The sequence below is a fragment of the Paroedura picta genome, chromosome 13 (assembly GCF_049243985.1).
Source record: "Paroedura picta isolate Pp20150507F chromosome 13, Ppicta_v3.0, whole genome shotgun sequence".
Classification (NCBI taxonomy): domain Eukaryota; kingdom Metazoa; phylum Chordata; class Lepidosauria; order Squamata; family Gekkonidae; genus Paroedura; species Paroedura picta.
The window spans coordinates 1,990,446-2,014,204 of record NC_135381.1 but is presented as its reverse complement, the minus strand read 5'-3'; the positions used below and the strand labels follow the sequence as shown (position 1 = coordinate 2,014,204).

The window sequence follows — 23,759 nt, the reverse complement described above, 5'->3', positions numbered from 1 at the left end:
ATGCACTCTCTGTGTGTCAGCAGAACACGAGATATATCAGCTCCTGATTAAAAACATTAGTGACTTCAGAAGGTTAAATACGCATATTATATCATCCCTGGCGGCTTTATTTTCTCCCAAGCCGGAGGAAGGCAGGAGTCTGCGACTCTCAAACCGAGTGTGTTTTGAGGACAGTGAAGAGGTCGAAATGGCAACCGGTTTCTTGCCATAATTTGTGAGGTTGCTTATTTATTTCCTCTGAAGGGAGGCCCGTTCTGCATTTTGATTCAGGCCTTCAGCCCTGAACCTCTCGCAAGCTAACGGGGACAGTCAGCTTCCCTGTTTGGTGGCAGGAGCCCTGTTCTTCTCATGCTTGAACGGGGAACCTCTCAGGTGCCGAGGAAGGAGGAAGGACCCAGCCCAGGGAACAAACGGGACTGGTGCCAGGCACGGCCATGCCACAGGCTTTCGGCTCGGGCGGCCAATGTGGGCCCTGGGAGTTTCTAAAGAGTTGCAGGGGTGGCTGGGGAGGGTCGGGGAGCCATGACACAACTGCTTCCCCCTGCCTAGTGTGGTCCTCATGGGAACAGCTTAGATTCAAGTCGAGGAGCACGGGGGCTCCTGTCCGCTCATGGGGGAGATGCCAAGAGAGGGGCAGCCACTGAAAAAGGTCTCTGCTCTTCCCGCTGGAAGTGGAAGGTCACCCCAGAGCAGCCCTTTTGAGCCCGCGGGCTCCTTTGGATTGCGAGCACAGTGGGGTGGGCACAACTGCAGAATGGCTGCCGCAGCCGACCTTCAGTCCCACAGTGCCAGGCGGAGGCCACTGCCAATGCAGCGTATCTCAAAATCTGTGATGCCAGTGGCCAGTGTGCAGTTTCCAGTCAACAGGGCTCTGCCCACCTTCTACGAACACTTGGCAGCCACCTTCGGGCACAGCGTTGGGGACCTCTGCCCAGGATGCTCTTGGGATTCTGCCTGGCAGTTCCCCCTTTTCCTGTGGGACTTTTGGAGGGCCACGGGGCCATGGCTGAGAGGTTAGCCATGGTGCTATGCTTAGTGGGAGGGTACAGAGAACCAGGCCGGGGCAGATGGCGCAAAATCATCAGATGAATATATTTCATTAGTTAAGTCTCCAAAAATTCTCTGCGCGTTTTGCCGGAAGGCTTTGTAAGGAAAGCGGTTTGTCTTTTCGTCGTTCGTTTTTGAAGAGCTACTGAAAGACAAAGAGATTTCCCCGATGAGGCCCTTTAGCGAAACACGCAGAGAAATTTTGGAGACTTAACTAATGAAATATTTTAATAGGATTTTTCAACTATTGGCCTTGGCCATTGTCTTTCATATTCTGTGACTGGCGCGGTTCTTTATTTTCTTGTGCTTTTTTGGGGGGGGACACACCTGAAGGTACTGTGCCAGCCCTGCCAGAGTCCTTGGCAAACACCCCCTAGATGTCCACTGGAGAGTCCGTCCCATTGGATAGAATGGAGCAGATGGGGGCACCCTCTTTCGGACTCCCTGGATCTGGACCCCGTGGTCCAGTCGCTGTGAAATTCAGAGGGGGGGGTAGGCAAGAAAGAGCCTCCTGGAGCTACCCTGAAAGTTTGGAAGCTGTAACTGGAATCCCCACCCCCAGGCCTCGGGAATGGCAGGAACACCGGGATTCCCATTAAAGTCAATGGCACCAGTCTGGATCAGGCCCCTGGTGCACAAGCCTAGTTGGAAAGGGCAGATCCCGGCATCTTCTCCCCATTCTCTTTCATCATCACAGCGACCCTGTGAGGTAGGCTAGTTTGTGACAGGCTCAAGGTCACGCAGTGAGCTTCCATGAGAGGAGGGGGGATTTGGATTCAGGCTGCACAGGGTCCAAGTCGGCCACTCTATCCCCAGGGGTAGTCAACCTGTGGTCCTCCAGATGTCCATGGACTACAATTCCCATGAGCCCCTGCCAGCGAGGCAGGGGCTCATGGGAATTGTAGTCCATGGACATCTGGAGGACCACAGGTTGACTACCCCTGCATTACACCACACTGGCCCTCTGACTGCACACACACACACCCCACAGCACCCGAGTGCCTGCTCTGAAAGGCCTCTTGAGATTCTTCCCCCCCCCCCCCCCCCGGTTCCTTCTCCTTTCTCTGCCCCAACCCCTCAGCAAAAGGCTCTGTATCTCTTTCCTCCCCCCCCCCTTTCTCTGAGTGACAGCAATTGATAATTTTAGCTTTCGGGTAAAGCCACCTTGGAGGCTTTTATTTCTCCACGGCCGAAAACATTGTGTGAAACAAGAGCCCTTTGTGTGGAACTTCGGTTCCTGAAAAATTTATTTACGGCTGCTGTGATCTGCAGGAGTGAATTGATGCTTATCGCCTGTATTCCGAGCCAAGGAGGGGTGGGGCGGGGGGGGGGGAGGGAACGCAGAGCCTGCACTCCTTTCCCTTCCCTTCCCCTGGAAGGCCATTTAAAGAGATGCCGGACAGTGGCTTCTCCCCGAGGCAGGCCTTGACGGGCAGCGGCCACAGTGTTTTTAACTGCGAGCTTCACCTTTTCCTTGTGTTTTTAGAGAACGCTTTATAACCTTGTGGCCAAAGTGTCCGCGATCTGCCAAGGGTTTGGAGCAAAGCAAAATCATATCAGCTGTTCCTACTCTGCAATCGATAATCCTGGGAAATGCGGAAGGCCCCGGGTGACGTCTCGCTTGCTCACCTTGTGACACACAGCCGCGCCCCACCCCCATTGGAACAGCTGCAGCTGGCTGGGCCTGAACGGAGTCTCTGGCCATGTCAGAAGCACGCTGCATGCGTTCTTTGCATTCAGGCAACCCCCCTCCCGAGGGTCTCCTCTCCCTCTCCCAGTCCAAGAATCCTGAATCCTGCATCAAGAAAATGTTTTGCGTGATTTATTCTGTCTCTCCTAATTTTACAGAGGGGGAGGAATAGCCGGTCCCCCTGGGCCCTGGGGGGGGAGAGATGGGGGGTAAGGTTGCCACAAGGTGCCAGAGAGCCCACCCTGCTAAGCATCCGTTTTCTCCAGGGGAAGTGATCTCTGTAGTCTGGAGAGGAGCTGTAATTCCTGGGGGATCGATGTGGAGGCCATGCTGTCCTGCCCCTGGCCATGAGAGCTAGAAACCTGCTTTTAAAACAAAATTCTAAGATTGCTGGATTGACGTTCATTTCCTTATCGGATATTGAATTAAGGGTCCAGAGTCTAGCCTTCTTAGCATAGTTTTGGAGCTCAGGCGGCATGCCTGTTTGAAAGCTGCTTCTGCATAAGCAATCTGGTTGTGGAGGGGGCAGGACGTGGCGTGGAGCATCCGTAGGTTTATTGACTTGAACCGACTTGGACCGAGAGCTGCTACTTGCCGCCATGTCATAGGGCAGAGCTGGCCCCCCCAGCAGCCCACAGGGGGGCAGGGAGGGAAAGTGGAGGAATTCTGCAAAGAGAGGCGGAGAGCTTGCAGGCGCCTCCGACCGGAGACATGGCGTGAGAAATAGTCATCAGTTCACCTTTTCTTATTTCTGGGTTGCTGGGCCCTTGGATAACCGATAGGGACTGGGGCGGCCCCCACCAATCCGAGGTTTAAAAAATGTCTGGGGTGGATTAAACCCCAATGATAAGCAGAACAGAGTCTCCTGCGGATTCTGGCTGCAGGGGAATTTGTCCCTCGGTGTCCCATGACCCGTTCAGGGGGGCTTTGGGAGTTTGCTTCAAGATACACAGCCAAGTTGGGTTTCATGGGGGGGGGGGTGTCCTCCAGCTGCTGAGAAGAAGGCTGCCCGCAAAGGGCTTTTTGCACTCCAGGGGGCTGGTGGGGAAGGCAGGGGGCTGCCCATTGCTTCCTCTGTGTCTTCAGCCAAAGCCTCAGCTAGTTTGGGGAAATGAAAGGAATTCCAGATCTGGCATCTGGAGAAGGAGAACAGTTAGATTAAAATTGAGTTAGAGACCAACAAAATTGTCAGGGTAGCAGCTGTCAAGAGTACAAGCTCCCTTCCTCGACCTGGAGTAGGAATGGAGGATTCTGTACCTCTTGGCCTTATGTGATGTACCAACCCGGCTTAGCGTCCAACTTATGGTGACCCCGGCAAGGGGCTTTCAAGGCAAGTGAGAAGCAGAGGAGGTTTCCAATGGCCTTCCTCCGCAGAGTCTTCCTTGATGGTCTCTCCTCCAAGGACCAACCTTGCTTAACAGGGTCAGGCTATACCACACCTTCTCTCGCCATCAAATATTGGTCTCTGTGTGTGTAAATTGTTGTCGTCAAAGCTGAATTATGGTGACCCCGGCAAGGGGGTTTCAAGGCAAGCAAAAGGCAGAGGTGGCTGGCCATGGGGTTCCTCTGCAGAGTCTTTCTTGGTGGCCCCCCTTCCAAGTATCAACTCTGCTTAGGTTCGGAAATCTGACAAGATGGGGCTATACCATGCAGCCTTCCCTCCTTATCAAGCTGTAGAATGGAGAATGGCCAGCCTGCCTGCCTGTTGTTGGTCTTTTAGCAACAGATCCTAGCAGGGACCTTGGGAAGTGTGCAAAGATGGTGGTGGAGGGGTGGGTGCTGGAGAACACCAAAGAACGGGCTGTGATTCCAAAGAACACACGGAAGAATCAATAGCTGCAAACAGAGGAGAACGTTTGGGGCCAAAAAGCGACTGAGTCCTGGGAATCTGAGAGTACTGCTTGCTGCCCTCCAGGAGCAGTTCTGTCCACACAGATTGCATTCCCGGGGACTGGCGGAAGGAGGAAAGAGGGATGGCAGACGAAGACTGCGGGGGGCTTCCGGTAAGAGTCTTCCTACCTGCGGAATCTGGTGTTGGAGAGAGTTTGCATGAAGGCAGAGCTAAGGATGGGGGCCATCTGCCTTTCCCCACGGCTCAGATTATTATTGGTTTTTTACAACCCACTTTCTCCCCCGTGTGAGGTGGAAGAAGGTTTTTAGACTCTGCTTTTCTCTGCCTTAAGTAGTCTCAGAGGGGCTTACAATCACCTTCTCTTCTTTCCCCACAACAGGGACTGAGAGAGCTCTGAGAGAACTGTAGAAGAAGAGCTGGTCATTGCACCCCACTTTTCTCTACCTTAAGAAGTCTCCATGTGGCTTCCATTCCTCTCCCCACTATAGATACCCTGTGAGGGAGGTGAGGCTGTGATTGTAGAGTGGTGAATTGGACCGTTTCTCCAGCTTAGAGTCTGCTGTTCTTAACTTCAGCACCACATTGGCTTGTAGGTATGGCTGAGACTGTGTGATTGGCCTCCAGGTCACCCAGCATCGTGAAGGGGGATTTGAATTTGGGTCTCCTTGATCCAAGTCCAACGCTTCAACCATACTGGTTTTCACAAGGGGGAAGGTGATGATGTCCCCCCCTTCTTGACTCACCTGCAGTTTGCAAGCAGGCAAGCGTAGGGAGAGACGGAGATGTGTCTCCTGCGGGATTGGTACCACATCTGTGTGAGGGTTGGTCCAAAAGTAGAGTTGACTTTAGGACCTCCAACTTGTGAGGTTTTAGCCAATTGCTTTCAATAAGAAAACTCAGTTTGTAGGAAAGGCCCTTTATTGATGCTAGCTTCCTGGAGGCTTTGCTAAGACTAAATTTCCTCTATCCATTGTTCTGCCTTAACCCCCAAGTCCCCCCCGCCAGTCCATTTTGGCAAGAATATTTCAGGAGGCCATCCTTCAGTTAGCTAGAGAGACACAACCACCTCCAGGTCCACAATAGAGATAGTGAACATAGAGAACATGATGGGTCAAGGAAATTCCCCCACCAGCCAACTGACCCCTTACTGCTGTAATTCACACCAGCGGCACCTGGGATAATCAGTTAGATGGGCAGAAACCAAAGCAATCAAAGAACAAATGGCAAAACGGGCATGGCTTTGAAGAGTGGGGCAGAAGTGCGGGGAGGAGAAAGCTTTGCAAGCAGAAGGTCCTTGGCTGTCTCTGTTTGCGTAACAGGAGCCGGAGAAAGCCTTTCTGACTCGGTCTCTGTGTTAACTCCCGCTGCCTAGAGATGCGTTTCGTGCTTTGCGGGAGCCAAACTCTGGTGGAGGGCCAGCCTGTTTCGCAGGAAGCAGCCGGTTGCTAGAGCTGTGGAGAGAGCCAAGGACGGGGCAACGTGGTCTTTTCATCTCGCTTTGTTGGCTCCCGGCAAGGTGATCCTGACACTGCAAGGCACCGTGGGCTTGCACAAACATTGCACCAATCGGCCAGTGATAAGGGTCCTTTTTATTCTAATCCTTTGCCCGGAACACAAGCGTGCTTCTGTTTCTCTCTTTAGAAATGGGGCACAAAGGACGGGGGGGGGGGGATGCGCTCCCACCTCCCCAGCCGTGAGTTCGATTCTTTGCTTGTTAGCAGATCAGCTTACTGAAATGACCTCTCTGCTTATTGGCCTAGATGCCCCGGACTTGGGCGCTGCTAGCGGTCCAGGATTCAAAGCAGCCAGCAGATTTTTGCAGCCCTTTAGGATTCCCCCTTGGGAGAATTGGACCTCCTTTTCTTTGGTCTCTGCCTCCGAGTTCCAGTCCTCCCTTTCCCGCCTCGGGTGGCGCCCGGCTGTGTCCCGCAGACAGCCCAGCCGGTGTTGCTCCTCGGGCCCTGAGATCGACTTTGTAAGCCCTTTTAATTGTACTGCCTAATGACTACTGACAGCTGTCAGTCATCTTTTGACAAGCCTGCCATGGGGGGTCATCAGTCAACATCAGAAGGGAGGGGGCCTGGCAGCCGGCTGATCCGGAGCGCCTTTCGTTACTGATCCGCTCCTCAAAACATCACTGTCGCCGGCTGGAAATATTATTCAAATAGTTAAAATAAATAAACACGGCTCTTTCTGTCTCCAGGAAGTTAACCCTCCAGCGCAAAAAGCGATGGGTGCTCCCCCACATGCTAAAGAAATAAAGCCCCACTGCTCCCTCCGGCAATGGGGAGGAGGAGGAGGAGGAGGAAGAGGAGGAGGAGGAGGAAGAGGAGGAGGAGGAGGAGGAGGAGGAAGAGGAGGAGGAGGAGGAGGAGGAGGAGGAGGAGGAGGAAGAGGAGGAGGAGGAAGAGGAAGAGGAGGAGGAAGAGGAGGAGGAGGAGGAGGAGGCAGACGGTTTCCCAGCAAAGCTTTTGCCAGCTGAGATTCTGGCAGGGACGACCTGCCCCCCTTTGCTTGCCGCCTGGCCCATCCTGCTTTGAGATGTGGGTCTTCATGAAAGGCGTCTGTCTCTTCCTCCATTGCACTGGACTGTGCCGTTGTCATCCCCATGGATAACCCTCGGTGTCGGGCGGTGCTTCTTTCAGGAGCGCATCAGATGACTCTGAAATGCGCTGGAGGGTGGAAAGGGCTGACTTATGGTGAGCCCCGCCTAGGGCCTTCGAGATTATAAGCCGCTTTGAGACTCCTTCCAGCAGTGAAAAGTGGGGTATAAAAACCAACTCCTCTTCTTCAAGTGCCAGGTGCTGAGAACGCGGCAGATCACAAAACCAGAATCCCAGCGGGCTCTTCTGAGCCGGCTGGCGAAAGGGTGGGCCCCCGGGATATATCTCTGCAGGGGGCTTTGCCCTGGAAGGTCTGCAGGGGCTAGAGGTGGTGCATCGGGTGGGGGGTGAGGTGGCGGGGCCCGTGCGCTAATGGACGTCCCAGCGAAAGCCCCGCATTTGACCGCAGCATTGCAGTTTAAGGGGACGTGGAAATGCAATCTACTAAATCCCTGTCTGTCCTCTTGGCGGGCGAGAGAGGAGGGGGTCTGATGCCGGCCTTAATCTCCTGGCACCAGATGCGGAGGCTTTATCGGCTCTCTCCCACTCCCAACCCAGACGATATCCCCGACATGGTGGTCTTTGCCTGGGAAAGCTGCAGGAGAGCTGCAGCCCCCGGGAGCTCCTTTCCTGGATGAGGCAGGGGCCACAGAGCAATTGCACAGTCTACGCTTGTGGGATGGTTTTGTAAACTTCTAGGCACGGGGAAAGCAAACAGCATAGATATGCGTTTTGTTTTGTTTATAAGCGCTGCTTTTTAAAGGCACTCCTGGGCCTGTGTGCGAATGTTGCCTTGCTCAAAAGCACCTAACTCTCACACAGCCAGGCCTTGTGCACCCCGGAGTTCCCCAGAAGCACAGGAAACACAGCACAAGGTGCAGAGTGTTCGTGACTTTCAAAAAATAAAACCCTTAGAAGTTTCTAGCTCTCACGACTGCAAAAGCAGGCTTGGCCTTGTGCCTGCTGACATCCCCGAGGGGCATTTGAGGAAGGCTGCCAGGGGGGGTTTCCGCAAGAGCCATGCAGAGGTGGGTTGGCCTCATCTGCCTCTGCATAGCCACCCAGGACGTCCTGGGGGGGCTCCAGTCTCAACGTGAGCCCAGGCTGCCCCTGCTTAGCTTCTGAGCTATCCAGGCCAGGGCAGTTTCTGGCGAGGCTCCCAATAACCATTTGTCGCTCAGGTTGCTGCTGCTGGTGATTTGCTCGTGCGTAAAGCTGAGCTTTAGGAACCTGGCTTGGATTTGGCTAACCGGGAACGGGGCAGTCCCTTGGGGCCAAGGTGGGCAGGGATCAGGATGAATGTGCCCGTCAAGAGCACCTGTGGGAGCTTCCCCATGGTTGTGGTGTGCACGTGGTGGATTAGCCAGTGGCCATCCTCACCTGGTTAACCAGGGAGGCTGATCTCTGAAGCCGAGCAGGGCTGATCTTGGTTAGTGTTTGGATGGGAGACCTCCAGGGGTTGGGTGGTGGTTCTTCCAGGGAACACTAGGGGGGGGGGGGTCATGCTGCAGAGGCAGAAAATGGCAAACCACCTCCGAATGTCTCTCGCTTGGCTGCCAGGCAATTCTTGGATCTCCTGGCCACACAACAGGCAGGCCAGATAGTAAATGAAATAATAGCCTTCTTAGCTCACCCGACTGCTGAAACCAGGAGGATTTGGTTGTGTGTGTTCCAGTTGGCAACTGCCTACGGTTCCCTCTGCTGACCAGCAGGCCTGGGGGCGCACTGACTAGAAAGTCAATGCCCAATTTGTGGATTCCTCATTTGAGACTTCTGTCATACAGTTCTTGATACAAAAGTAAAATCCTCACCCTGCAACAAGGCCAGTGGAAACGAGCTGATCAGAGATATTTTTTGTGTGTGTGTGTGCATGTGTGTGTGTTGTTAAAGAACACAAACTAGTTTTTGAGCATCAGTGCGGATACCCAAGATGAAAAACTTGCATTACATTTTTATGGGTTGCGCTCGATCCCATAATGGTTTTGTGGTGCATAGTGCAACAGCGTCTTTCACCACGGCTAATCAGAAGAGACTTAGTGCGTGGCTGTTTATTAACCTTCGTTGAAAACTGGGACTGGGCTCTTCTCCCCCCCCCCACCACCCCCCGCCAGTCTGTGGCTCCTGTTGGAGACTTTTTTTTGGGGGGGGGGACACACCCTGATTTGGCATTCATTAAAACAGTGAGAATTCTGAATTGACAATTGAAACTCCATGGGCCTTAGCGCATGAAATGATCTTTGTTCTCTTCATCGCGATAGCTGTGAAAAGCGAGGAGTGACCCGGGGAACCTGAACTGCCTGGCGAAAAGCTGATGCTGGATTTCCTGTAAAATGCTGGTCGCCCCTCTGTCAGCCCCTCTATCTGAGCGGGGGAAGCGCCCGACAAAGGAGCCCTTCATCTGAAGCACGAGGGCTCCTTGGTTATCAGGCGGCGGACAGGGAAGGAAGCACAGCGGACCGGAGCTCTTTAGCTCCTGCCAACGGAAGGTTGGGATGGGAAGCCAGAAGTACACAGGGTGTAAACCAGGGGTAGTCAAACTGCGGCCCTCCAGATGTCCATGGACTACAATTCCCAGGAGCCCCTGCCAGCGATGCTGGCAGGGGCTCCTGGGAATTGTAGTCCATGGACATCTGGAGGGCCGCAGTTTGACTACCCCTGGTGTAAACTTCGGGGGGCTTTCAGAGTGGTGACCCGGATCGGTACGCAGCAAAGGCACCACTGTGGTTTCATGTTTCATTTGAGGCTGTTGTCCAGAGTAGCAAAAAGAGAGAGTGTGTGTGTTTACAAACCCAGGCACGTTTACTCAGAAGTAAGTCTCATGCTGGTCAGTACAATCAGAGTCCCATAGCACCTTTAAGACCAAACAAGATTTATTCAAGGCGTGAGCTTTCGAGGGCACGCACTCTTCGTCAGACTAACTACTCATTTGAAGCTGGTCAGTAAAGTTTGTTCCCAGGAAAGTGAGCGTAGAATTGTAGGCGTGGGTTTTTTTTGTTTGTTTTGCTTTGGAAGGCATGAATTCAAAATCAGTTTGAAGACGTTTATTGGTAGGAAGAATGCTTCCAAGGGCAGAGGGAGGAAATAGTGTTTTGTTTCAATCCAGTGGCACCTTTAAAACCAGCAAAGCTTAATTCTGGGTCTGAGATTTCATGTGCCCAGCGGGCACTGGCCACTGGACATGGACACCAAAGTTTGTGGGTCTTAAAGATTCCCCGGGACTCAAACTTTGTCCTGCTGCTTCAAACCAACCCGGCAACCCACCTGAATTTTTATTTTGTTGGTTTGTAAAGGAAATGTGCTTGGTGCAGTAGCCAAATTCTTAGGAGAGGTGTCCTTTCCCTTGTGAGAGAAATGGAGCAGTGCCTTTCCTAGGCCAGCTGGTGTTTTTAGAAGTACTTACATTAAATATTTTTTAAAAATAGTTCCTCAGATAATTGGGGAGTATTTTTTAGTCTATCAGAAGGGGTTTTAAAAAGTAATATTGCCAGTTCACTAAGCTGGTCTTACTCAGGTTTTTCAATTTTATTTGTTTGTTTGTTTGTTTGTTTGTTTATTTAAGTTGCGATTTTAACTCCAGTCTTTTGCTCCTTAATGCAGCTGCTTTGGTTTTAGCTTAAAAGTGAGTTGCTTCTTTGTTTGAGATGCCAAGTTATATTTCACTGCTTGCTTGTTGTTTTGCAGTGATTTTTTTTTTTCTAATCACCACCTTGGAAATTTTATCAGATTTTGATATACCAACAGTACTTTCAAAAACACTTGGAAACTGCGGGTTTCAAGTTAATGGCATATCAACAAACAAAACGAAATGTAGTTCCTTAATATGGAATTACCTTTGCCTGCCAAATGTTTTTAGAAAGTAGGCAGGATTAAGTGAGCTTTTGTCCAACGCGGCTTCTGATTGGCTACTGGGGTGGGGGGACCCTGGCAGGATGCTGCTGTGGAGAGATCTGTTTCTGAACCTGCTTCGTGGCCACAAAAGGTGGCTGTGCAGAGAAATTCCGGGCTTTGATATCCTCCCGTTTTGCCTCCTGTTGCAAAGAAGGACCGGGTTGCAGGCGCATCTGGAATTAATGAGGCAGGCCTGTGCTGTGCAGAAATCAATGCTTCCTGCTTTAATTGCTCCGTGTTCCAGCTTCGTCTTTTTATTTTGAGTTATGTAGTTACAACTGGAGATATCTCTTTGAAAAGTCAGCACCTGGTTTCCAGGTGGGGCTGCCAAGTCCAGGGGGATGGGGCGGGTAAGGTTGTCGGATCCAGCCTGGAAACTCCTATAGGGGAGGACGGGGACCTCAGTGGGGTAGAATGGCAGAGAGTTCTTCCTCCAAAGCATCCATTTTCTCTGGGGGAGCTAATCTGTCTTGTCTGGAGATGAGCTGTAATTCCAGGGAATCCCCAGGTCCCACCAGGAGGCTGGCATCCCTGTCTCTAGGTGAGTCAAGAGGAAGGGGCCTTTTAATGCATAACACATAGCTCCCTTCCAGTAGTGGAGGCGATCCTTACTGTGTTAAATCTGGGCAGACGTGCTCTCTTTGCAGCCTGCCATCTGTCTGGAGAGAGGCAAACACAGAGCAGTGACTCATTCAGAGATGCAACTCTTCCACGGCCGGTGATTTTTCTAAATCAGGGGAAATGGAAGAATCCAATCCAGTCTTAGGCAGAAACTCAACCCAGTTAATCATCCCCAGCATACGTGGGCTGGAAGGAGGCATAGCAATGATGCAGATCATGCAGAGAGGCAGCAGGCAGCCTCCGGTGGGTTCAGGTTACTCCTTCATTTCTTGTAGCACCAAGTCAGGTGATTCTCTCTTTAGCTTTTTGGCTGTTCAATATGTAGAATGTGAATAGTCCAAGGTCTCCCATCTGGCTGCATGTGGAGGAGGGAGGAATCAACCTCACCCTCCCCACCCAAAATTCTACCCTCCTCAGGCTCCACCCCCCAGTCTCCCAAGTATTTTCCAGCCCAGAGTTGGCAAGCTAAATTGTGCCCGCCTTCCTCCCCAGCAGGGACCCAAATCCGCCTCCGTTACTCTCCCGCCCATTTATCGTCACCACAATCCTGTGAGGCAGGTGAGGCGGAGAGTGTGCAGCCGGTCCAAGGTCAGCCGGCCACTTCCATGGCCGAGTGGGGATTGGGGGGACCTCTGGCCTTCCTGGGGCCGTGGGGACGGACGACGGATTCTTAGTTACAGGCATGCGAGGCTCCAAATGTTATTAATGCAGCCTGAAAGTAAACAGGGTGTTGATATTTTTAGCAAATTGTTCTTTATGGTATTGATTTACACGTAATGTAGTACTTGCCTGAACAGTGGTTATATATCTGCAAGCATTCATCATCTCAAATAGCTATGAACTTAGTCAATTTTTTTTTTATTTATTAGATGCGATGATGGCATTTTTATATGCGAATTTCTGCCCTGCCCATCCCCAGAGCTCAGGGATTAGGCCAAAAGCTCTAGCTCTTTTGCCAATTAAATCAAAACAGGACGGTGATGACCCCTTGCCGGTTTTGGGCGTGAGGCGACCTTTGTTCTGAAGGAGACCGCACCGCATTTCAGAACCAGCACAGGTTTTCATGCTTCTGGAGCTGGGGAGCAGAGCAAGGAGGCCTCTGCCTGTCATGGTTTTGCAGTCCGGGTACGTTGGACTGAGCTGCCTGGGGGGGGGAATCTAGTGCAGATGCCGGGACATGTTTCCTGGGGCCCAAATTGGCTTTCTGCCCTTTGAGAGCAGTGACACGGAAGAGCTGTTTGCTGCCGAACCCCTTTGCAGTTCTGTTCTCAAAAGAGTCGGGCATGGCCAGTTGCTGGCACCTGTTGTGGCTGCCAGAGATGCTCACCCCCAGCACTTTGTGCCAAATCAGGTCTTTTGGAAGAAGGCCAAATGGCCTTCTCAGCCCCTCTCTTCTCATTGTCTCCCTATTGCCACTGCAATATCCTCTTCCTGAGAATGTGGTCTCTGCCGTTTGGTAGGTCCCATTGTGGGTATTACAGCATCCCATAACCTGCACGACTGTTCTGCTATAGTGTGTTTTTGGGAAGCCTGTTCCAAGCAAGGGCAAACTCACTGTGGTGCCTTTTCAGCGCCCCTCCTGGGGAAAACTCCCAAGTAGTGATGCAAAGGATCCCCCCTTTTGACTACGCCTTAATCCAGCCAGCCTGATGGCAGTTAGGGCCCTGCTTAAAAGAAACTGGAAAGGAATTGAACAGCGCCTCGGTCCCCCTTTCCCCAGGGCCCCGGGCGGATTTGTTCAAAGGTGCTGCAGACGGGGGGGGGGGGGAGGTCAGCACAGCCCCCAGGTGGGCTTGTTCTAGCATCTACGTAGCTAGAAAACAAAGTGGAAGTCCTACGTTCTTGTAAGTCTGTGCCCTGTGGTCCCAGTTCTAAATTTAGCATTTAGAAAAAGGATTAGGAATTCCTGAGAGCTTATGAGAGCCCCGGCTGAGTTGAATTCTACACCTTAACTTAAACTTTACTGATTCAGGTGGGTGGCCATGTTGGCTTGAAACAACAGAACAGAGTTTGAGTCCTGGAGCACCTTTAAAACCAACCAAGGGTATAAGTTTGTGCGCGTTTGCATGAGAAGCTACCACTGGACTCAGATTCTATTCTTCTTTAAAATTTAAGAAATCTCTTTTCCAAACTTGAATTCTCCTCCGCTTTTCTAATTTCCCCCAAAGCACTGTTCTTCCGGGTGGCTCGCGCCAAAGATGTGCTAAGCCATTTTCATTTTTTCGGAAGACATTTATCAAGCGGGAAAAGGGAATCGGATCGGGGCCTGTGAGAATACCATTAGCTGCAGGAGCTTTACAGCAACTGTGAGAATTTTAATAGTGGAGGAAAGGTTCAACATATGGAATAAATAACGGAGGAAGGGTGCAAAACAAAATATCCAGGTGCCACTGGGAATCCGTTCTGGTGGCTGAAGGGGGGCGGACATACAGCCCCCGTCTTTGGTGTTTTCCTGTTTGTGGGATCGGGTCCCACGAGATTCTGTAGAGGTGGCTCAACCACGGAAGATCTTGTGCCAAGTCCTGCCCCTGGTTGAGCCGCCTCTGCAGAATCGTAACCATCTCTTGGCAGGCACCGAACTCTGCTATCTGAAGTCCCAGCCGAGAGGCTCTGGTTTCAGTCCCCTCCCTGGAAGCAAGAGAAGTGGGGAGGCCGGCCCAGGAGTAAGAGCAGGACAGCTCCCTCCCAAGGCGCAATCGGACCTCCTCCTGCCCATCCCCTCTAAGCTGGCTCTGACTTCTTTTCTGAACAAATTATTTGATAAACCCTGATAGAAAAGGGTTTTTTTTAGGGGGGTGGGACTGGGGAGGGGGAGGGGGAGAAAGAGGCAGATCAAAGGCTCCCCCTTTCCCTGATGCAAAGATAAAAGGACTTCTCTGCTCCGGGCTCTGGCAACGGCTGGCGAGCCGAGGGGTCACAATGTTCTCCCCCCCTTGTTATGGAAAGCCAGAGATAATTAATGTTGTTGAAAGAAGACGATTCCATTGGCGTCGGGGAGGCTAGCCCCTTCGTCTGCGATCCTCTGAAAAAGAAACAAGGGTGGGTGTGGGGGGGGGGGAGAATCTCCAGGCAGGGAGCTGCCAGTTGAATGGAGCAATAAATAATATCTGCAGATAAAAGGCCATTTGAAAAGTTAGGCAGAGGACTGGGCTCTTGCCGTTATTTGATAGGAGCAGAAGGCCCGACAAGGGTGGAGGGTCCCTTGCGGCCCTGCGGCCCCCCTTTCCATGTAAAGGGATCCCTTCCATGTTGAACATGGAAGGCTTATAGTTTTAATCACCCCCCCCCCAGAAGGGCATTCTTTGCCTTCTTGGTCCTGGAAGTGGGGGCTTCATATTATGTGCTGGGTGCATTTTTTGGAGGGTTTTTCTTTCTTTTTTTCTTGGCCTCTCGGGTGGGTGAATCAAGAAGGGGTGCTCGTGGGGTCCAGGTAGGCTTGACGGTGCTGGGTGGGAAAATACCAAGAGGTCGGAGAGGTGGAGTCTGGGGGAAGGTGGGGTTAGGGGAAGGGCCTCAAGAGGACACAAGACCCCAAAGTCCACCTACCAAAGCAGCCATTTTGTCTAGGGGAACTGATCTCTGTAATTTGAGATCTGTTGTAATTGTGGGTGATCTCCAGGCCTGACCTGGAGATTGGCAACCCTATCTGTAGGTGGGAAGGTCCTGCGCTGTTTGATCCACCCCACAGAATGAAGCTGTTGCTGGGAGGGAGGGGTCTTCAGCTCTGTGATGCCTTTGGGACCTTGAGAGGGGATGGTGAATGCCACCCCAAAATGGCTGCCACAGGAGGTGGAGCCAAACCCACAATGGCTGCCACGGGAGGCAGGGCCAAAGCCAATATCTCCATACATGCTTTACAAAAGAATCGCACTGAAATCAGGGTCCTCCTGGCCGTGATGGGGCTGCCCTCAAATGCCCCACCGTAGGCCAGACGATATCATCTGAATGAGAGAAACAGGAATTCCTGCCATGTTCAGCCAGTCCCACAATCTATCGAGGCGCATGGGGCATCGTGGAGGGGGGAGGACACCAGCAAGATCCTCCTGCAACATGTCTAAATGCGGCTAGGCAGTAATTTAAAACTGGCTTGGACTTGGAGCCATTGAGCGTGATGGATGCCTGCAGAGAGGGCCCTGGGCTTTGTCCTGTGCCCTCACATTTATCACGGCACGGTGCCGCACATATCGATGGGGTTGAACGGTGGGGGGGCCGGGCTGGGCTGAAGGGGCTCCGCCGGACTGCTTTAGGGGATGTTTGTGGGAGAAATGTTTGTGCCCATAAAAAAGGACCTGAGTAATCTTCCTGGGGGAGCATTGGGGAGAGCGAGAGCATGGTGCAGGGATCAAGAGTGGTGGGCTCTCCTCTGGAGAACTGGGTTTGAGTCTCCCACTCCTCCTCCTCCACATGTAGCCAGGAGCGTGCGCTTGGGCCAGTCACAGTTATCGCAGAGCTTTTCTCACAGAGCAGTTCTCTCAGTGCTCCCTCAGCCCCACCTACCTCACAAGGGTGTCTGCTGGGAGAGGAAGGGAAAGGGGCTTGTTAGCCACCTTGAGAGGCAGTAAAAGCAAGGTACAAAAAAAAACGGCTCTTCTTTTGGCCAGCGTGACGTCATGGTTAACAGCGGCAGCTTCTAATCTGGCAGGCTGGGTTTGATTCCCCTCTTCTCCTCCTCCTTCTCCACATGCAGCCAGCTGGGTGACCTTGGGCCAGTCACAGTCCTGATAGTTGTGTTCCCACAGAGCAGTCCTGTCAGGGCTCTCTCAGCCCCACCGATCTCACAGGAGTTTCCAATTTTACTTATAGCTCCTGCCTTGCTGCTCAACTGGTCCAGGCTCTGATAATTAGGGTCGCCAACCTCCAGGTGGTAGCTGGAGTTCTCCTGGGATTACCACTGAGCAGCAGAGACCGGTGCCCCTGGAGGAAGTGGCTGCTTTGGAAAATGGACTCTGGCATGACACCCCACTCAGGGCCCTGACCACCTCAGGCCCCATCCCCAATTTCCAGCTATCTTCCATCCAGGAGTTGGCAACCCTTTAATACCATGTTGCTACCCAACTCCAGTTCCCAATTAGCCAGCTATGCAGTTGTCTGAAGGCGGCTTTGATTTTAGGGGGGGGGTGTGTGCGCGTGTGTGTTCTACAGCTCTTTTAGGCCGCTGGTGCCGGTAATGAGTTTGGGTTGTCTGGTTCCATTTAAGTCCCGATCCAAATTGCTATTTTGTCAGGTTGGTGGAAAAGATGTTGACGGGGGCTCTTATTTCCCTCCCCCCCGCCCCCTCCCTGCCTGTGTGCAGAGAAAATATTAAAAAGCCATTTTGGTTTCGAAGCCTCTAATTTTATTCTGGTTGGGTTTTAATTTAACAGCTTTTTACAAAATTCATTTTCCCACTAAACTTAATCTTTCATAGTGTAATTTGATACAGTCGCTGCCCGTAATGTTTAATGTCCCGCCAGTAAATGGTTAGAACTGCTTTGCCGAAGATTTAGGGAATCCCGGCATCTGCTTTACGAAGGGGGGGGGGACACCCTCCTGTTTTAGGGGTTGCCGCCTTCGTTCTCTAACGGATCCCAGTTATTCCCTGGGCCCATGGCGCTTTCTTTAGGGAACACTTTGGCTCACCACCATGAAGAGGTCTGCATAACGAACCTCTCTGGAGTTATCTCCTCCCAGTGAGTTTCTGCAGGTGAGGATCGCTTCCACCCTTTGCAGGCCTGCTTGGGCCAGTGCTGCTTTGGGAACATCAGGTGAGAATGGCGGGGTAGAGGTCTGTATTATTTTGGTACGGAGGCACTTCAGGATTACATGTCCTCCGTGGAGGAGCGTCTAGATCAGCCATGAAGCACATACTTTGTTGGATGACTCATGTTCAGTTGCATTGTCTTAAACGTTGTGTAATTTACCACAAGAAAGACATGCTTTGAAACAGAGTACATAGTGCTCATGTTGTATCTCTGCCTGAGTCACAGTTCTGTTTGCTTCCTATCAGTAACTCGTGCTGAGGTACAAAGGGTGGACTCCTTTGAGAATGGGAGCTTCTACCGTTATGCGCTTTAAAAGCTAGACTTTCTAGATGTTTCCTATTTTAATTTAGAAGAAGATCACAACACAAGTGCGGGATGGGTGGGAATCAAAGCTGTGATGCTTTTGACTCAACAGCTTATATTTTTTAACACAAACTCCACTGGGAAAGATTCCTTTAATTCTGCTAAGTGACAACCTGATTTCTAAAAAGGGGTGAATAAAATATCGAGGGGGGTGCTTATTCATTCTGAATGGTGCTAAAAAAATTAAAAGGCACCTTTTGGGGTTTAAATCAAACCTGAAAAGGCCGTGCAATTGGCATAAAACACTCTTCCAATTTAATCCATCTATCTAGTGTTCCATCTAATTACTACATTAGAAAAGGCTTCGGAGCATGTATTGAACATTATAAATGGGAATAAAATGATTCTGGTAATGGCTTAATAAAACAGGTGAGGCAGCACTGTCTCTGTCTGTTTCCATTTTTGGATTGGGGCCAGGCTGATTTGTCAGAAGCGGGGGGGGGGAGCCCATTTTGTGTTCAAACTGTCAGTTTCACGGAGCATGTCTCCATTTCGAAGGCTGCCTCCCACACTCGGGATAACCGCAGCAGACTCCTTTGCCTTTCGCTGGCTCCTTAGGCACCATCCGCCCCTTTTGCTTCAGGCACGGCTGTTCTTCCAGATTATTATTAATATTTAAAATATTAAAAATGAGTTCCCAGAAGGATGCATCACAATAGTTCTCTGATTATTTAGGGCAGTGGTCCCCAACCCCCGGTCCGGCAACCGGTACCGGTCCGTAGATCAGTCAGTACCGGGCCGCGACTCCTCCCTGGCTGCTGCCTCGGGCTGCGCTGCCACTCTGCCGCCGGCTCACCTTTGGTGCTCTCCGGCGGCCGCCATGGCTGGGCCTCCCCCTCGGCGTGGCAATGAGTAGCTGCTGCTGGCAGCGCCCCCCAGCAGCGCCGGTGGGAAAGCAAGTGGAGCAGGGGCTCAGGCAGCGGCGACATCCCTCGGCAAAAGACTACCCCCCCCCCGGGCCTCAGTAAAATTGTCAAGCGTTGCCCCGGTGATAAAAAGGTTGGGGACCACTGATCTAGGGTACCAATGGGTGTCCTTTGAAAGAGCGGCGACCATTTGAGCTTTTGCGCAATTTGATCTCCTCAGATGGCCGGTGACTCTTGAGGTCCCAGGCGGAGAAGGGTCCCACGTAACATCTCGTGAACAGAGGTGCCGGGGATCCTACGTGCCATCCTGGCAGACGCATTCCCCGCCCTGGGTCAGTGAGGTACACAGAGATTCTGGGGTTGAACTTGAACTCCTGGCTTTCGAAAAGTGGGGGCAGCTTTTACCAGATTCTCAAGGCCTGCTCCTCGGTATCCGGTTGTGTCTCCCCCCCCCCCCTCACCTCCCACAACAGCTATTTAAAAGCGTTTGGCCTTAGCTCCTGAGCGGGTCCCGAGGACCAGAGACCTGCGAGAGGGACCACCCCGTTGCATATTTATAGCCCCGGAACCTATAATTTCTTCCTTGCTGCAAACGAATGTGCAGGTGTCAAAAGGTTAAATTCCATTGGTGCCAATAAGGTGCCCATCTTTCATGGCGGGATGCCATTTTTGCGCCGCGTCTCCTGCGTTGTCATGGAAACTGAGGTATGGGACCCCTGAGAGCGGAGCCTTGGAATTAATGGCAGGCCCGTCTAACGGATTCCTGTCGGGCCGCCCTTGATGGATTGCACTGATGGGCCATTTGTCATACTGTAATTGTTGTGGCAAATGTAATACCCACCAGTATAAACATTGGGCTGCTTTGCTAATAAAACCCAGAATGGGAAGAGAAAAGATGATACACTGTTATGTTCAGTTAAAGAGACAATGCTTCTCTTTCTCGCGCTCCCTTTCTCTCCCTCGGCCTCAGCTTAGTTCTTTTCTTCTTGGAAACCCAGCGGATCCTGTCACCCTTTATTGATGAGGCAACATGGACTGAGAAGCCATGCAGGCAACCTGGGCGGAAGGCTTATTTGAAGCCTTCTGTGGGTTTTGGCGGCAGCTCTGTGAGACCAGCAGGCCTGAAGTTCTTAAGTGTGGGGATCTGCTGGTGGTCCCATGTCCCATTGACTACATCCCTTCTTGTCAAAGCCCCGAAGAAGCTCCTCCTTGGTCTGCTGTGGTGAGACTACCCCAACTGTCCCTGGGGGCACCTTAGAATCATAGAATCATAGAGTTGGAAGGGGCCATACAGGCCATCTAGTCCAACCCCCTGCTCAACGCAGGATCAGCCCAAAGCATCCTAAAGCATCCAAGAAAAGTGTGCATCCAACCTTTGCTTGAAGACTGCCAGTGAGGGGGAGCTCACCACCTCCTAAGGCAGCCTATTCCACTGCTGAACTATTCTGACTGTGAACATTTTTTCCTGATATCTAGCCAATATCGGTGTACTTGAAGTTTAAACCCATTACTCTGCAGCCAATGGGAACAGCATCCTGCCCTCCTCCAAGTGACAACCTTTCAAATACTTAAAGAGGGCTATCATGTCCCCTCTCAACCTCCTTTTCTCCAGGCTGAACATTCCCAAGTCCTTCAACCTACCTTCATTGGGCTTGGTCCTCCCTTTAGTCATGGCTTTTCCTCCAGATTACTATTGACATTAAAAAGCAGTTTCCAACAGGACATGTTGAAATAGATTTCTCATTCCTTGGGATGCTGAAGGACTTCCTATATGATTTGGCTGGCACAAGTGGACAGGGCTGCCCCTCTGGAATTTATTGATTTACTGCTATTTGCAGATGCCAGATACAGCTTCAGAGGTGTGGAATGCCCAGGGGGGAGCAGAGTGAGTGACCCTATCTGGTTTTCTGAGTGGCATCCGGTTACCGGCTGCCGTTTTTAACATGAGGGATATTAGCCTGCGAGAACCATAACCAAAATTTTGGATGCGCCAGCAAAGCAAAAAGGTATATTGAGGCACCTTGATCACAACAAAGCTCCTGCCCAGAATGAAACATGGTTGGCCTTTACGGTGCTGGCAGGGGCTCATGGGAATTGTAGTCCACGGACATCTGGAGAGCTACAGTCTGGCCACCTCTGCACTATACCTTATCAGCTCTCTAGTATCAAGAAGTGCTTGCTTCCTGCTGTTGCCATCTGTGATACGTAAGGCAAAGCCAGTTGGTATGCTGCAGCTTCGTATAGCCCCGCCAAAGGGCAGGTGGGGTGCTGGTTCTGAATTATCTTAGCAGGTCCTTCTTACCACAACCGGAAATATATACTTGGCTGAGCTTCTGCTGGAACAAATGAATCTCTGTTGTCTCTCTGAATGGGGAGGGGAAACGCCAGCCGCCCTGGACAGCTTCATAAAACCCACAGATTTATGGAGCCTTGATTGACTGTCGGTTTATTGTGCGTTCCTCATTATATTAATGTGACGAGGCTCCCCGCTGCTTTTGCTGTGTTTATTTATGGTGATACAATTGTGCCTACGACTTTCACCTGTTATTCTAGGATATCGTCTTGTTTTTCAAGTGACAGTGGTGGGTTCTTTCTTTCTTTCTTTGTTTCGTTCTCTCTCTCTCTCTCTCTCTCTCTCTCTCTCTCTCTCTCTCTCTCTCTCTCTCTCAAAAGCTGCAGTTCATGAATTGTGTGGACATTTCACTTAAATCTGCCTCGGATATATTCCTGGTCCTCAATGTTCTTTTTCCTTCCTGGATGTCCTCTTGGAGAAGTTGATCAGTGGTGCCCACCGTGGTACAGTAAACGAGAAAGCAGGACCAAAGCAAAGGATTTTGCAAAAGAGACGTGAACTGGCGGGTATTTCAAGGCTAAAAAATGGCTCCAGTCATTAATCTGAGCACAAAGTTTGGGGCTGACAAAACCCTTCAGATTTGGGTCCAGTTGCACCTTAAAGACCAACAGGATTTCCAGGGTCCAAGCTTTCAAGGGCCACAGCTCTATCCTCCTGATCCCTGGTCCAGGAATCTTGTTGGTCTCTCAGGTGTTCCTGGATTCACTTCAAGTTGTTCTGCTGCAGCCAGACATGACTCCCCGTGGAAATGAATTATTCAGGATGGTGAAACTTCTAGGGAATTGCAAAGAACCCCAAATGGAATGCTCTGCCCAGGATGAATGGGTACGGGAGTCAGTGTAAGCAAAAGTAAAATATTGGAGCAGAAATCTCTAACTTTGATGCATGCCAGGGTCTGGTCTGAACTGGTGGTGAATCTCTAGCAGCCGTTTTGCTGAACTTGCTTCAGGCTGTCCAGAAAGACATCGGGCCACCTAAAGCCCAGAGATCAAAGCCCAGTTGCCAGGCTTCTGGTACTTCTGGCTTTCGATGGTGCTTCAGCTGCAACTGTGATCTCCTGAGCTGCCTGTTCCATGTGCCACTGTGTTTTTAATAGCCGCCATGTTCCTGGCCCCCTCTCTTTCTCTGCCCACCCCGCTCTCTACTGGCCTGCCTGCTTGCATCTGGCCACATGCCATCTAAAGCAGAGGTAGTCAACCTGTGGTCCTCCAGATGTTCATGGACTACAATTCCCATGAGCCCCTGCTGGCAGGGGCTCATGGGAATTGTAGTCCATGGACATCTGGAGGACCACAGGTTGACTACCCCTGATCTAAAGAATCAGTAGTTTTCAGCAGAGGTTCCCTACTTGGTTGCTGGAGCCTGTTCTGACTTGCCACAAGCAACCCGTTGAAAGTTAGGGATGCAGCCTTCAGGTGGGCCCTGGGGATCCTCTGGAATTACAGCTCATCTCCTGGTGACAGAGATCAATTTCCCTTGGGAAAAATGGCTGCCTCGGAGGATGGCCTCCATACCATTTTGTTCCACTGGAGTCCCTCTTTGCCCCCAAATCCCGCCCACTCCTGGCTCCACCTCCAGAGTCTCCAGGTATTTCGCAACCCAGAGCTGGCCACCCTATTGGGGCACCTCTGCGCATGCTCCTCTTCCTATTTTTGCCTCGACCCTCAAAACGCCCTGTGGAGAAGCACCAGAACATTACGAAGCCCCCAGAAATCCCTACCGATTGTGCCAGGTGAGAGACTGATGGAATTCTGGGATCTAGCCAAATTCCACCGAATAAAGTCCAAAAGTCATTCTCCGTTGCCCAAAGTTCTCACCTGCTCCAAAAGGCAGATCGGCCAACTTGGGTAGCTCACTGCGCACGGAAATTCTTGGAGAGGCAAGGCGAAAAATGGTTATTTAGTTCAGTTTGGGGATTTCTTTAAAGCCAACTCTAGAGTTTTTTTTTTAAGTTTTCCCCCAAGAGTCATAGGTGATTATCTCTTAATCCCCCCCCCCCAGCGGTAGTTTATGGTTGACCGAAGGAGGAGATTTTGCGAGGGAGGAGGGAGCAGAGGAGCCAGAGGAGAAAAAGATAAACACTCTTCCTGTGTTTGCAGTCATCTGTAATTTTTATCTCTTGACCTTTTAAACATAAGCAGCAATAAAATGAAGAACGGTGGCCGTCATTTAACACCCTGCCTGTATTAACTGGCTTCTACCCACGAGCCGTGGTTTTAAATTGGCTAATGCAGACGACTGGCCGGGCCCAATAATAATTCAGATTACTACTGTCAGCTATTCCGGTTTCATGGGTAATTTAGTAGTTGAATAAATTCTTTTTTTTTTAAATTCGCCCGTTCCCCTGCGCTGTTATGAATCAGTAGATGGTTTACCATTGGCAGCGGTAACTGTAAGAAGATTTAAATTGCTACTGAAAAGGATTTGAGTGAAGGTAATGTTTTATAATGTTCTCAGCCATATGCAGCGCTTTCAGGCCTCATCGGTTTTACATTGATCCCTAGTGAAGTGTTTAATTGCATCATGAATGCAATATAATTCAGTTCTTTCGGCTAATATGGTTTATATCTCAAAGTGATATACAGCACCGGCGGAGCAAATTTGGGATTTTTGCAGGCCTCTGGCTCTCAGGGAGGCGTCCACGGACCGTAGCCATACAGGTGACAGTAAAGATGGGTTGGATGGGTGGTACAGGTGGCAGAAGTTCTCCCAGGAAGTGGGCGCACACGGTCTCC

General features: G+C 51.2%; 1 protein-coding gene across 7 annotated transcripts in view; it reads left to right on the top strand.

The window, feature by feature from the left end:
* The window catches only part of CUX2 (cut like homeobox 2), a 117,893-nt gene that overhangs the window by 27,998 nt on the left and 66,136 nt on the right, over positions 1–23,759 (top strand). The window contains exon 1 of one of the 7 annotated variants that reach the window (XM_077309360.1): positions 4,659–4,740. The exons of the other annotated variants lie outside the window; for them this stretch is intronic. Coding sequence (XP_077165475.1) covers positions 4,711–4,740 — 30 coding nt within the window. The 5' untranslated portion in view covers positions 4,659–4,710. Of the gene's footprint in view, positions 1–4,658; positions 4,741–23,759 lie in introns of those variants that run through there. 7 annotated transcript variants of the gene reach the window in all.